Consider the following 15,559-nt stretch of genomic DNA (forward strand, 5'->3'; position numbering starts at 1 on the left):
CAATACGTCCAAGGTGGGGACAGTGAAGCTGGCGCTGATTGGGCGCAGGGCTCGTGTGATGTAACAACCTCACGAACCCCGGGAACACGAGTACTGACACTGCAGCAACGGAGCTGGCAAGGAAGGCGAGTATGAATGTTTTTATGTTAACGAGGTCAAACATGAGGAATGACAAGTAGTTGTCCTAGTAGTGGGCAACCCCTTTAAAAATATACATTTTTATGTTAAAACATATCCAACATTCTGATCATGAAAAAGCCTTCTCCCCTGTGTGACTTCTCCGATGTTTATTAAGCGTTGATTTCCGTGTAAACCATTTCCCACTTTAAGAACATGAAAATGGCTTCTCGTCTGTGTGAATACTTTGGTGATTAAGAAGTGATGATTTCTTCACAAAACATTTCCCACATTCTGAACAGGAAAAAGGCTTCTCCCCTGTGTGAGTTCTCTGGTGATTAACAAAATCTGAGTTATTGTTAAAACATTTCCCACATTCTGAACATGAAAAAGCCTTCTCCCCTGTGTGACTTCTCCGATGTTTATTAAGCGTTGATTTCCGTGTAAACCATTTCCCACTTTAAGAACATGAAAATGGCTTCTCGTCTGTGTGAATACTTTGGTGATTAAGAAGTGATGATTTCTTCACAAAACATTTCCCACATTCTGAACAGGAAAAAGGCTTCTCCCCTGTGTGAGTTCTCTGGTGATTAACAAAATCTGAGTTATTGTTAAAACATTTCCCACATTCTGAACATGAAAAAGGCTTCTCCCCTGTGTGGGTTCTCTGGTGGCAATTAAGATTTGATTTTTGGTTAAACCATTTCCCACATTCTGAACAGGAAAAAGGCTTCTCCCCTGTGTGGGTTCTCTTGTGACTATCAAGAATCATTTTACGATTAAAACATTTCCCACATTCTGAACAGGAAAATGGCTTCTCCCCTGTGTGGGTTCTCTGGTGCTTAATCAAACCTGATTTCCTCGTAAAACATTTCCCACATTTTGAACAGGAAAATGGCTTCTCTCCTGTGTGGGTTCTCTTGTGACTATCAAGAATTATTTTACGATTAAAACATTTCCCACATTCTGAACAGGAAAAGGGCTTTTCCCCTGTGTGAGTTCTCTTGTGTCTATCAAGAATCATTTTACTATTAAAACATTTCCCACATTCTGAACAGGAAAAGGGCTTTTCCCCTGAGTGGGTCCTCTGGTGGCAATTAAGACTCGATTTATGGTTAAAACATTTCCCACATTCTGAACATAAAAATGGCTTCTCCCCTGTGTGACTTCTCTGGTGTCTTACAAGATCTGATTTCTGGTTATAACATTTCTCACACTTGGAACAAAAAAATCTATTCTCTGCTGTGTGAAATTGTTCAAGTTTAAGAAAGGACTTTTCGAAGGGAAAACTATTTCCATATTCTGAACTTGAAAATGACTCATTTGCTTTATGATCAGTTCGTTTTTTAATGCTTATTTTGTGACTTTGATTTTCCTTAGTAGTCGGTAATGAATCAGAAGACAGGACCTGTTTCAAAGGATCAGATGACAAATGTTTGCTGTGAAGGTATGATGGGATATCTGGAGTAATGGCATTCACTTCAATTGTATATTGTGGGATCTTAAAATCATCTGATTTAAAAATTGAAGATGTCAGCTGTCCATTTGATCTCCTGGTACAGACATCTGCCAAGAAGAAAACCAATTATTATTTTAGAATAAAATATCGTTGAATTTTATACATTATGACATTTCTACTTAAACTGTCTGTAAAAACAGCAAGTTATGCAAAAATATGAAATTATTCACTAAGACACTGACAGATCACAGTTTAATAGAAAACCTCATATAATGAACCAGTAGAGCGTGGTGTTCAACTGTTTGTTCATTCTGCCTCCAAAATATGGAATAAAAAGCCACCAATGTTATGTAAGCTAAAATAATACCAATAAAAACTTCTACTCATCTCATAAAAAACAAGTCCCCACTCAGGTCCATCATCTGTCAGTGGAAAAACAGAGGTTTCCACATTATTAGTGACTCAAAGGCTCTTGAAAAGCAACATGGCTTCCATAAACCAATCCAGCAATATCTGCTCTCCCAAAGTCAAATCTCCCCCTCGCTTCTGAGCCTTGCAGTGTGCCCAAACCACATTTAGCATCCATGTATTTGGCATTACTATAGTAGAATCATAGAATCATAGAATGGTAGAGTTGGAAGGGACCTCCTGGGTCATCTGGTCCAACCCCCTGCTCAAAGCAGGATTCACTAGATCATCTCAGACAGATGTCTGTCCAGCCTCTGTTTGAAGACGTCCATTGAAGGGGAACTCACCACCTCTCGTGGCAGCCTGTTCCACTCATTAATCACCCTAACTGTCAAAAAGTTTTTTCTAATATCTAATCTGTGTCTCCTCCCATTTAGTTTCATCCCATTGCTTCTAGTCTTTCCTTGTGCAAATGAGAATAAAGATGATCCTTCTACAATGTGACAGCCCTTGACATATTTGTAGACAGCTATTAAGTCTCCTCTCAGTCTTCTTTTTTGCAAGCTAAACATTCCCAAATCCTGCAACCGTTCCTCATAGGACATGGTTTGCAGACCAGTCACCATTCTGGTCGCTCTTCTCTGAACTTGCTCCAGTTTGTCTATGTCTTTTTTAAAATGTGGTGCCCAAAACTGTACACAGTATTCCAGATGAGGTCTGACCAAAGAGGAGTAAAGACCGATAATGACTTCACGTGATCTAGACTGTATGCTTCTGTTAATACATCCCAGAATTGTATTTGCCTTTTTTGCTGCTGCATCACACTGTTGACTCATGTTCAGTCTATGATCTATTAGTATACCTAAGTCTTTTTCACATGTGAGAAGAACCCACTTAATTTACGGTGTGTGTCTCCTGGAGCACAATCTGGACACTATGAGTTGGGTAATAAAATGGCAAATGTACAAGATTCATTCTCCAACATCCACTACGTGCTAATTTCCGGAAAGTGCATGTGGAGTCAAAATAGTCACTACTCCTATAGATTAATTCACTGAGGGTTATAGTTTCCAAAATGGAGTCCCTTTATGGGGATTTCTACTGTTCTGGTTTTCTGCCATTTTGTCATATTAGGGATTCTGCAAATGGTGTGTCCCATCTTCTCTGGGAACTGCTCCCGTGAAGTCTGCTTCTGTCACCAGACGCCTTATTCATTCTGCAGGCGTCGCTGGTAATGGTGGAGAAGTCAGAACCAGAAGTTCTGGGCGATGCAGGCTCTGTCCAGCCACTAAGAATAGGGCGTAAGATAACACTAAGAAATGGAGTAGATAGCGCCAAGCCTGTTTGTGGGGGCCATCTTTTGAGCTGCCAGGTGGCCATGAATAGTGCCCCCAATACATGGTGTCTGCAAACTATTCCAGCAAGATCTGCATTCATATAGCTAAATGTCACTCCTTCCTTTCTTAACCTGCCATATGCCCAGACAGTAGTGTACAACCGTATATAGGGTATTGTCGGATTCAAGAGAAGTTGGAAAATAATTTGCAAGGTCCATTTGTTTCCAATTATCCTTTGTGAAGAATTCCAAAGTTATCATCACAAAAAGTGACACACATCAGATTCGAAAAATGAGGCCTGATTAGAAACGCAAAACTGGCTGTGGGAAGGGGATAAATCTGAGTATTTTGGGCACAAAATACTGTAGTCAAAAACTGTGACTATAGACAATAACAAATCATAAAAGTTAAGTTTGGTCATAAAGACTGGACCTGGTCTTGTAGGGACCATATGAGCACATTCAGCAGCACAGAAGGGAGAGAAGGTAGATTCATCCAATAAGATATCAAGGATCTAGGAAGCCAACACCATCATTACCCTCCGCTCTCTCTTACAGGCTCATCATAATGTTTTTCTTCAAGTGATTTTTTAACTTGTCAGCACATTCTACGTACGCTGTCATTTGGCTTTGTAGTTCACAAACCTGGGCAGGTAACGGTCAGCATCTTCTAATCCCGGGGGGAGGTGGATCCTCCAGGTTGTAAGTTCTACAGAAAAGGTCTTTCAATGCCCAGTTATTTGAACAGTTTTGGATGGAGGAGAATGTTGTGGTCTGGAGGCAAAATGGTGATCACACGATTGTGATACAGCCAGACTTACACCACCGATAAAGCAGCCACAGCCGGTTACTGAGAAGAATCTGTGACTTCTCTGCATTTAGTGGTTACTACTCACCTGGGTAGTCATATGTAGGAATCTCCTCTTTACACCATTCATCACCCCTCACATATGTCTCTGTAGTATGAATATGGGTCAGATCTTCACCCTGAAACAAATATTGTAAAAGTCACAGACAGATGATGGAGAAGTCACATCTATGATCTAATCCTGCCATCTCCACCATTCTCATTACACAAGTATAAAACATATAATACTGGTGGATAAAACAAGACTGAGCACAAGACCTTCACAGCCGTCTACACATCATAGGGGAGATCTCATGACACCTTCCTTCCATCTACCTGATGATCCTGAGGAACATTGGGATCTTCTTGTTTACAGTCCTGTGGAAGAAGAGGATGGGGACATCTCTCTGGTGTTGTCCTCTTGCTGGATAGAGCTGGAGGAAACACATACAGGGACTGAATTCATTCTTTACATACAGATAATTATAGGCCGTGTGTATTTAGTCCTGTCTATTACCTGGTGATGTGAGGGGCTGGGGAACCTCCATCATGATGTCCTTGTACAGATCCTTGTGTCCTTCTAAATAATCCCACTCCTCCATGGAGAAATAGACGGTGACATCCTGACACCTTATAGAAACCTGACACATACAATGATACAGTCATCCCCCTGATCTCTTCATAGCATTACTGTATAATGTCCCAGAATTCCCACCAGTGTCACCTCTCCAGTCAGCAGCTCAATCATCTTGTAGGTGAGTTCTAGGATCTTTTGGTCATTGATGTCTTCATGTATCAGAGGGTGAGGTGGAGGCCCTGTCTTTGGGCGCAAGGGTCTGCCCCATCCCTCAGACACAGGGTCCTGACAGCGCTCACTAGAGGTCTTCTTCACTACTGTGTAATCCTGGTTATGGAGAGACACATTAATAAATCTCACTCCAGACATTTCCAGAGTCCTCACCTCTCCAGTTCTGTCCATTTGTTATTCCCATAGATAAGAATGATGCAATGTGACGTCATCAGAATCTCTCACCTCTCCAGTAAGCTGGAAGAGGATCTCTAGGGTGAGGTGTAATATCCTCTCCGCCATCTTGTCTCTTTCCATATCCATCCTTGATGGGTGATTCAGAAAAATTCTGTTATATAGAAGATCTCCACTGAGATGATCCGATATTGTAGAGACCTGAATAGGAAGACGATGAGCCAATGTAACATCATAAAAATCCTGTGTAATAATACAATTACTGAAGACCATGGGGGAAAACATATCAGGAGATAGAGGTGTAGTTGTTGTATTCTCTAGTCTTGTATGGATGGAACACAAGTTGAATTGCTGACTATGACATCTCCTTCATGCACTTTTCTGTGTTTGTTATGCGAGAACTGTTGGAGGATTATTAAAGGTGATAGTTTTCACACCAATTAGATGGGACACCTGTGGATATTGGTGTTTTTTTTTTACCTGCTACAGTTCTGGTGATTTACTAGTTAAAGTGCTCTTGTGGTAAAGTGGACGTTGGACAAACATCACGATCAATTACAATCAGACTGAAGGAACATCGCTCCTCTATTCAGCTCTATGAGTCTAGGATGAAATCCACTGTGGCAGCTGCAAAAATAAATTGAAAAAGAGCAGAAGTTTGGTGAGACCACCGTGGCCAGACATTTCTCGGAGATAACAATTCTGATGTGCAATGGTCGGTGTTAGAAGAGGTTATATAAGACAGTGTTCCCCAACTCCAGTCCTCAAGGCCCACCAACAAGTCGTTTTCAGAACTTCCTTAGTATTGCTCAGGTGATGTAATTACCACCTGTGAAATCCTGAAAACATGACCTGCTGGTGGGCTTTGAGGACTGGAGTTGGGGAACACTGCTGTAAGACCCAATACGACCGGCCAATCACAGTAATGCCAGTATCCAACATGGCTACCAGATTACTGTGTATGGCGGGCAATCCCCGCATGTTTATTGGCTGTGTAACAGCAGCAATTATTGTGTTGGACGGAACTAGGAGATGAATAATGGCGCTGTGTGAGGACTTCTCTGGGCTTCTGTCCTTCATCCTGCAGTCGTCTGAATGGATCTAACGTGGACGGGAACCAGCTAAGCCGAATTCTGTCCACAGCTGTTACCTCACTGTTCACACCACACAGAGACCCCAAAAGAGTCTCCGTGCTGAAGGGGTTAATGCCCCCTGCGCCCAGTAATGGGGAATCTCCACATACCTCCACCTGCAGAGCCGTCACCACATATATGGCTGCTCTGTGCGCACAGGAGCTGTGATGAGGTCACAGGAGGGGAGGAGTCAGGGGTCACATGATCAGGGGCCTCAGTGGATGCAGGACTCTGCTGTGCTGGTTGTCATGGTGCTGGATGAGCTGAAGTTTGTGTGTGGGGTCAGGAGGGGTTTACAGTGTGGATGTAGCAGAGCCGTGTGTGTACGAGGTGTACGGAGCAGAGCCGCGTGTGTACGAGGTGTACGGAGCAGAGCCGTGTGTATGAGGTGTACGGAGCGGAGCCGCGCGTGTACGAGGTGTACGGAGCGGAGCCGCGCGTGTACGAGGTGTACGGAGCGGAGCCGCATGTGTACGAGGTGTACTTTCATTTCCGCTCCCAACGCACATTTCGGCTGGGCTTTGATGAGAGAAAATTAAAATAAATTATTTTGTTGTGTATTTAATATACAGTGGGTATGGAAAATATTCAGACTCCTTTCAATTTTCCACTCTTTGTTTCATTGCAGCCATTTGGTAAATTCTAAAAAGTTCATTTTTTTCTCATTAAAGTCCACTCTGCACCCCATCTTGACTGAAAAAAACCCCAGAAATGTAGAAATTTTTGCAAATATATTAAAAAAGAAAAACTGAAATATCACATGGTCACAAGTCTTCAGACCCTTTGCTTAGTATTGAGTAGAAGCACCCTTTTGGGCTAGTACAGCCATGAGTCTTTTCAAATGGCAACTTTAGGGCTTTAACCCCTTAAGCCCCGAGGGTGGTTTGCACGTTAATGACCAGGCCAATTTTTACAATTCTGACCACTGTCACTTTATGAGGTAATTACTCTGGAACGCTTCAACGGATCCCCCTGATTCTGAGATTTTTTTTTCGTGACATATTGTACTTCAAGATTGTGGAAAAATTTCTTCGATATCACTTGCGTTTACTTGTGAAAAAAACGGAAATTTGGCGAAAATTTTGAAAATTTTGCAATTTTCAAAATTTGAATTTTTAAGCCCTGAGCGATATGTCACACAAAAGAGTTAATAAATAACATTTCCCACATGTCTACTTTACATCAGCGCAATTTTGGAACCAAATTTTTTTTTTGTTAGGGAGCTATAAGGGTTAAAAGTTGACCAGCGATTTCTAATTTTTCCAACAAAATTTACAAAACCATTTTTTTAGGGACCACATCACATTTGAAGTCACTTTGAGAAGTCTTTATGACAGAAAATACCCAAAAGTGACACCATTCTAAAAACTGCACCCCTCAAGGTGCTCAAAACCACATTCAAGAACTTTATTAACCCTTCAGGTGCTTCACAGGAATTTTTTGAATGTGGAAGAAAAAATGAACATTTAACTTTTTTCACAAAAATGTTACTTTAGACCCAATTTTTATTTTCACAGGGGTAACAAGAAAAAATGGACCCCAAAATTTGTTGTGCAATTTCCCCTGGGCACGCAGATACCCAATATTTGGGGAAAAAACACTGTTTGGGCGCACAGCAGGGCTCGGAAGGGAAGGAGAGCCATTTGACTTTTTGATTGTAAAATTTGCTTGAATAATTAGCGGACGCCATGTTGCGTTTGGAGAGCCCATGTGTGCCCAAACTTTGGAGCTCCCCCACAAGTGACCCCATTTTGGAAACTAGACCCCCCAAGGCACCTATCTAGATGCATAGTGAGCACTTGGAACCCCCAGGTGCTTCACAAATTGATTTGTAAAAATGAAAAAGTGAAAAAAAAAAACACTTTTTCATTTTTATGAATCAGGACCGCTCCCTGCACATAGTACCGGGTGTCAGCTGTGACAATCAGCTGACACCCGGCGGCGATCGCGCCCGCACAGCCTGTGTGCGCGCGCGATCGCCATGACGTACTAATACTGGTCTGGGTCTTAAGTCCCAGGGCACAGACGCGTATTAGTACGTCAGATGTTGTTAAGGGGTTAAGAAACACTAATAAAAAGTCAAGATTAAAAATGTGGTACTCAGTAAGGGTAATTTTTTTCAGACTAAGCAGAGGGAAAAAATTATGGAATCACTCAATTCTGAGGAAATAATTATGGAATCACCCTGTAAATTTTCATTTCCAAAACTAACACCTGCATCAAATTAGATCTGCTCGTTAGTCTGCATCTTAAAAGCTGTAATCACACCTTGGAGAGCTGTTGCACCAAGTGGACTGACATGAATCATGGCTCCAACACGAGAGATGTCAATTGAAACAAAGGAGAGGATTATCAAACTCTTAAAAGAATGTAAATCATCATGCAATGTTGCAAAAGATGTTGGTTGTTCACAGTCAGCTGTGTCTAAAATCTGGACCAAATACAAACAACATGGGAAGATTGTTAAAGGCAAACATACTGGTAGACCAAGGAAGACATCAAAGCATCAAGACGGGAAACTTAAAGCAATATGTGTTCAAAACAGGAAATGCACAACAAAACAAATGAGGAACGAATGGGAGGAGACTGGAGACAATGTCTGTGACCGAACTGTAAGAAACTGCCTAAAGGAAATGGGATTTACATACAGAAAAGCTAAACATAAGCCATCATTAACACCTAAACAGAAAAAAAACAAGGCTACAATGGGCTAAGGAAAAGCAATCGTGGACTGTGGATGACTGGATGAAAGTCATATTCAGTGATGAATCGCGAATCTGCATTGGGCAAGGTGATGATGCTGGAACTTTTGTTTGGTGCCGTTCCAATGAGATTTATAAATATGACTGCATGAACAGAACATGCAAATTTCCACAGTCATTGATGATATGGGGCTGCATGTCAGGTAAAAGCATTTACATCTTCAATAAATGCCCAAGTTTACATTGATATTTTGGACAGTTTTTTTATCCCATCAATTGAAAGGATGTTTGGGGATGATTACATCATTTTTCAAGATGATAATGCATCCTGCCATAGAGCAAAAACTGTGAAAACATTACTTGAAAGAAGACACGTAAGGTCAATGTCATGGCCTGCAAATAGTCTGAATCTCAATCCAATTGAAAATCTTTGGTGGAAGTTGAAGAAAATGGTCCATGACAAGGCTCCAACCTGCAAAGCTGATCTGGCAACAGCAATCAGAGAAAGTTGGAGCCAGATTAATGAAGAGTACTGTTTGCCACTCATTAAGTCCATGCCTCAGAGACTGCAAGCGGTTATTAAACCAGAGGTGGTGCAAGAAAATACTAGTGATGTATTGGAGTGTTCTTTTGTGTGTTTGTTTTTCATGATTCCATAATTTTTTCCTCAGAATTGAGTGATTCCATAATATTTTCCCTCTGCTTGGTCTGAAAAAAATTACCTTTACGGAGCACCACATTTTTAATCTTGATTTCTTTTAGTGTTTCTTAAAGCCCTAAAGTTGCCATTTGAAATGACTTTAGTTTTGTGCCATGTCTGTGATCTGCTTTTTTTCATCAACATTAAACAACTGAATAAACATCCTCCGAGCCCGGTGATTCCATAATTTTTGCCAGGGGTTGTTTAACATACGTGCCACCGCTATTTTGTCGTGCTCATCAATAGTCAGATCTTCAACATATCGTAGAGTACACATACTAATGGTGAAAGTTCTACATTAATTGAATAAACCCTGTTGATGATTGCTACAACTCCTTTCCAAAAGGACATTAGGTTAGGACAATTCCACATTATATGAAACAACATGTCTGCTGAGTGAATTTTGCACCTAGGACAAGAATTATATAAGAATTGATGCGTCCTATATACCTGGTGTATCACATATATATGAGACAGTCTGTGGGATTCGCTTAAAGATAATTGTGGGGCTCTTTCCAATATATCTAACCAATGGTTTTCTTCTATAGGGCGCATCACACTCTCCCATTTTTCCACTGAACGTATAGGATGATTTGTCAATATCTTTTCCAGGACAATGTTATAAATTATTGAGATCAGTCCCTGAGAGCTATGTAAATTAGCTATTCTCTGTTTTATTATATTTTGAGGAACCCCTCCAATCTAAATTAATGCCCTCCATCTCATATGCGTGCCGAAATTGTAATATTTATAGAATTCAGAATGTAATAGCCAAAATTAATTTTGCAATTGTGAGAATTCCTTAATTAAATCACCTATCAACACCTGATTAAATCTATTTAAACCCCTCGAAGTCCAGGATTTGAATCCCACCAGTTGGTATAAATTGGGGAGACACAGAGTGTTCCATAATGAAGTGAATTGTGAAACTCCTTCTGTACCCTGTAGTTTTTTCACCATCCCCTAAAGCTTGTGAATTAGTAGTATTCTTGGCATTCTACCCCCTAGTGTCATAAATTTATTTGCCTCCAGCGCCTCATAGTTTGTCCGATTGGAGATAATGTTGCAGCAGCAAACGTTGAGCTTCCCCTCCCCAAGGGTCGTCCCATCCCCATATATGCTGAAGCTGAGATGACACATAATAAACCCATGGATTGGGGACAGCAAGCCCTCCCATTGTCTTGTGTCTTTGCAGTATTTCCAGTTTAATTCTCGGAGTCTGTTTGTCCCACATTCATTTTCTAAACTCCTGACTGACTTTAAAGAAATATCTCTGATTTATCTATATTGGGGAGTTGTGTAGAACATACAGCAACATTAGGAGCATCCGAATAATTTTGATCAGATTAGCACAGCCCACAACCGACAACAGTAACTTAGACCAAGCCCCTAATTTACTTCTAAACTTTGTTAATATTGGGTCAAGGTTCAGCTTCTCATAATCATCTATTTTAGCCGTTATGTTAAAGCCTAAGTACTTAAACTCCGATACTACCTGTAGGCCCGAGTTAGTGTAGTGGGAATCATTCTCATCTGTATTATCTAACGGAAGTATAACTGATTTGCTCCAATTTATCCCTAGACTCGATTTTTTTCCAAATGTTTCAATCGTTTTCATTGCTATAGGAAGGGACTCAGAGAGGCAGTCAGCACCCATACTGCTCAGGAACCAGTACCAGGCTCTCACACAGGAGAACCATGAAGAAATACAGCAAGATAAGACTTTGCCAGCAATGAATAACCTTGTAAGCCCTCAGAATCCTCCTGGATGGAGAAAGAAGAATGTTGTGAAGAAAAAACGGAGAGTGGTGGTCATGGGGGATTCCCTGTTAAGAGGAACAGAGGCCGCTATCTGCAGACCAGACATAACCTCAAGAGAAATGTGCTGTCTTCCAGGAGCAAAAATTAAAGATGTGTCTGACAGGATATCAAGACTCTTCAGACCTACAGATCACTACCCATTCCTGCTAATACATGTGGGGACAAATGACACCACAAGAAAGGACCTGGAAACCATCTGCAGTGACTTTGAAGACTTAGGCAAGAAAGTGAAAGAATTGGGAGCGCAGGTGGTCTTCTCATCCATCCTCCCAGTGGATGGCCATGGAACAATGAGGTGGAATAAGATTCTACAGGTGAACAACTGGCTACGTCGATGGTGCCGTCAACAAGGATTTGGATTTCTGGATCACGGAATGAATTACCTATACGATGGACTACTTGCTAGAGATGGGGTGCACCTTACGAAGACTGGAAAACATGTATTTGGAAGTCGCCTTGCTACACTCATCAGAAGAGCTTTAAACTAGAACAATGTGGGAAGGGAAGCAAAAGGCCAGAAAAAGCCATACAGCTGACAAATACTATTGAGATCTCTGCTACTGGAAGTGGAAAAGAAGAACAAAGACAAAAAAATCTAAATAATAAAAATATGGGAGGAAGAGAAACCAATCACAAACTAAAATGTTTTTATACAAATGCACAAAGCATGGGCAACAAACAAGGAGAATTGGAACTACTAATGCAGGAAAAGGAATATGATGTCATTGGAATCACTGAAACTTGGTGGGACGATACACATGATTGGAATAAAAGGCTAAAAGGATACAACTTATTTGCAAGAAACAGACTTGATAAACGAGGAGGAGGTGTTGCATTGTATGTTAGAAAAGCGTATATCTGCACAGAGATTGAAGCTTCAGAGACTGGGAGTTCTGTGGAAACTGTTTGGGTAAGAATACAAGGAGAGAACAACGGAAAGGACACCATTGTAGGCATTTACTACAGGCCACCTGGGCAAGCTGAAGATATGGATGAACTCTTTATGTATCAAATGACCAAGTTCTCCAAAAAATATGACGTAGTGGTCATGGGAGATTTCAACTATCCAGACATTTGTTGGGAGTCTCTCTCAAGTAAAACTAACAGGTCAAGCAAATTCTTATCCTCTCTTGCTGACAACTTTATCTTCCAAAAGGTAGGGAAAAAAACAAGGGGATCTGCTACTTTGGATCTAATCCTTATAAACAGGGAGGAAATGGTTGAGGAGGTAAAGGTGGCTGGGACCCTAGGAGGCAGCGATCATGCTATTATAGAATTTTGGATAACTAGAGGAGGAAGACATGTGAAGACTCAAACTTCAAGGTTAGATTTTAGAAAGGCAGATTTTAAGAGACTCAGAAAGAGAATAGGAGGGGTCCAATGGCTGGATGTCCTTAAGGACAAAAATGTCCAGGAAGGATGGGAAATTTTTAAAAATGAGATTCTCAAAGCACAATCGTTAACAATCCCGAAAAGTAGGAAGAATGGGAAGCATTTAAGGAAACCAGGATGGATGAACACAGAACTTAAACACATGCTAAAAAGAAAGAAAGAAATGTTTATTAAATGGAAAGAGGGAGGCATATCTAAAGAAGATTATAATGCAGTCTGCAGATCCTGCAGGGCACGTATCAGGTTAGCTAAAGCTGACAATGAATTAAGGCTTGCAAGAGATGTCAAAAGCAATAAAAAAGGATTTTGGGGGTATGTCAAAAGTAAAAGAAAAGTCAAAGATGCTATAGGATTTTTACAGGATGAAAATGGAGAAATGGTAAGAGAGGATGTTGAGAAGGCCGAACTTTTTAATTCCTATTTTGCATCTGTTTTCTCTCAGAAAGAAAATGTAACATCAACTGATCTTCACTGTCCTTTTAAAGGAATAGAGGAATCCAAGTTATCAGTAAACAGAAAGATTGTGAGGGAATATTTAGCTAACATAAATGAGTTCAAGTCTCCAGGTCCAGATGAATTACACCCCAGAGTACTGAAGGAGATTGTAGAAGAAATTTTAGAACCACTCTCCATAATCTTTGAAAATTCTTGGAGAACAGGAGAAGTCCCAGAAGACTGGAGAAGAGCAAATGTTGTTCCTATCTTCAAAAAGGGGAAGAAGGTGGACCCAGGGAACTATAGGCCGGTGAGTCTGACTTCTATACCAGGAAAGATCTTTGAACAAATTATTAAACAACATGTATGTAAGTACATGGATAAGAATGAAGTGATTAACCAGAGTCAGCATGGGTTTGTAACTAACAAGTCATGTCAGACTAACTTAATTTCCTTCTATGACAGAATCACTGACTGGGTGGATCAGGGAAATGCTGTAGATATAGTATATCTTGACTTCAGCAAAGCATTTGACAAAGTATCTCACATCATCCTTATTGAAAAAATGACCAAGTATGCAATGGACCAGGCAACTGTTAGGTGGATTCATAACTGGCTTAGTGATCGGACTCAAAGGGTGGTTGTAAATGGCTTCACATCCAGCTGGATGAATGTCTCAAGTGGGGTACCACAGGGCTCCGTCCTGGGACCTGTATTGTTCAACATCTTTATCAATGATTTAGATGAAGGAATTGAGGGTAAACTGATTAAATTTGCTGATGACACAAAGCTAGGAGGGATAGCTAATACTAGAGAAGAGAGAGAGAGGATTCAAAAAGACCTAAATAAACTGGAGCAGTGGGCAGCAACCAACAGTATGGTTTTTAACAGGGAAAAATGCAAAGTACTACATCTGGGCAATAAAAATGAAAAAAGCATATACAGAATGGGAGGAATAGAGCTAAGCAACAGTACATGTGAAAAAGACTTAGGTATACTAATAGATCATAGACTGAACATGAGTCAACAGTGTGATGCAGCAGCAAAAAAGGCAAATACAATTCTGGGATGTATTAACAGAAGCATACAGTCTAGATCACGTGAAGTCATTATCGGTCTTTACTCCTCTTTGGTCAGACCTCATCTGGAATACTGTGTACAGTTTTGGGCACCACATTTTAAAAAAGACATCGACAAACTGGAGCAAGTTCAGAGAAGAGCGACCAGAATGGTGACTGGTCTGCAAACCATGTCCTATGAGGAACGGTTGCAGGATTTGGGAATGTTTAGCTTGCAAAAAAGAAGACTGAGAGGAGACTTAATAGCTGTCTACAAATATGTCAAGGGCTGTCACATCGTAGAAGGATCATCTTTATTCTCATTTGCACAAGGAAAGACTAGAAGCAATGGGATGAAACTAAATGGGAGGAGACACAGATTAGATATTAGAAAAAACTTTTTGACAGTTAGGGTGATTAATGAGTGGAACAGGCTGCCACGAGAGGTGGTGAGTTCCCCTTCAATGGACGTCTTCAAACAGAGGCTGGACAGACATCTGTCTGAGATGATCTAGTGAATCCTGCTTTGAGCAGGGGGTTGGACCAGATGACCCAGGAGGTCCCTTCCAACTCTACCATTCTATGATTCTATGATTCAGAAGCTTTAGCCAAGAACAGCAAATTGTCATCAGCATAGAGAGCAACCTTCTCATTTTTATGCCCCCTATGGAACCCAGTTATACCTGGATGCTCCCTAATAATCGCTGCCATGGGCTCAATGGCCAATGCAATGAGCAGGGGAGATAGGGGCACATGGCACGGATGCTCCCTATTTAACCCAAAGGTCGAAGTGAGATGTCCAGTCACTCGTATTCTGGCCACAGGCCTACCATATAGTAATTTAACCCATGATATGAAGCCAGACCCTATACCAAATGTTTCCATTCCTGCCGAAAGATATTCCCATTCAATAGAGTCAAACACCTCAGCGGCATCTAGTGAGCATACAGCCCTATCCCTATCACCATTCACCGACAATTGAAGGTTAAGAAATAGTTGTCGAATATTGACAGCTGTGGATCTAGCAGGCATGAAGCCTGACTGGTCAGTATGGATTACTGTAGATATTACTATATTTAATCTAGAGGCCAGAACCTTCGCTATGATCTTGGTATCTGTTGACAGCAAAGATATTGGCTTGTATGAATCGGGAAGTAAAGGATCTTTAC

At 40.9% G+C, this 15,559-nt stretch overlaps 1 protein-coding gene and 1 pseudogene across 1 annotated transcript; both read right to left on the reverse strand.

Annotated features, from left to right (window-relative positions):
• Nucleotides 1–275: 275 nt before the first annotated feature.
• LOC141218913 (uncharacterized) overlaps nt 276–15,559 on the reverse strand; it is a 49,738-nt pseudogene continuing 34,454 nt past the window's right edge.
• LOC141218943 (oocyte zinc finger protein XlCOF29-like) lies at nt 4,583–5,395 on the reverse strand. The gene is made up of 2 exons (XM_073665996.1): nt 5,201–5,395; nt 4,583–5,071 (listed from the first exon to the last, which is right to left on the reverse strand). Exons 1-2 carry the CDS (start codon nt 5,276–5,278, stop codon nt 4,847–4,849), a joined length of 303 nt encoding a protein of 100 aa, XP_073522097.1. The 5' UTR covers nt 5,279–5,395; the 3' UTR covers nt 4,583–4,846.

The sequence above is a fragment of the Phyllobates terribilis genome, unplaced genomic scaffold (genome assembly GCF_046119375.1).
Source record: "Phyllobates terribilis strain yellow unplaced genomic scaffold, ASM4611937v1 Scaffold_251__1_contigs__length_2838608, whole genome shotgun sequence".
Classification (NCBI taxonomy): Eukaryota; Metazoa; Chordata; class Amphibia; order Anura; family Dendrobatidae; genus Phyllobates; species Phyllobates terribilis.

Bases quoted from the DNA above. Each gene is read 5' to 3' on its own strand.
- LOC141218943 (XM_073665996.1), bottom strand. From the start codon at position 5,278: ATGGATATGGAAAGAGACAAGATGGCGGAGAGGATATTACACCTCACC. The intron at 5,072-5,200 runs GTGAGAGATTCT...CTCCATAACCAG, and splicing joins TCTTCCAGCTTACTGGAGAG to GATTACACAGTAGTGAAGAA.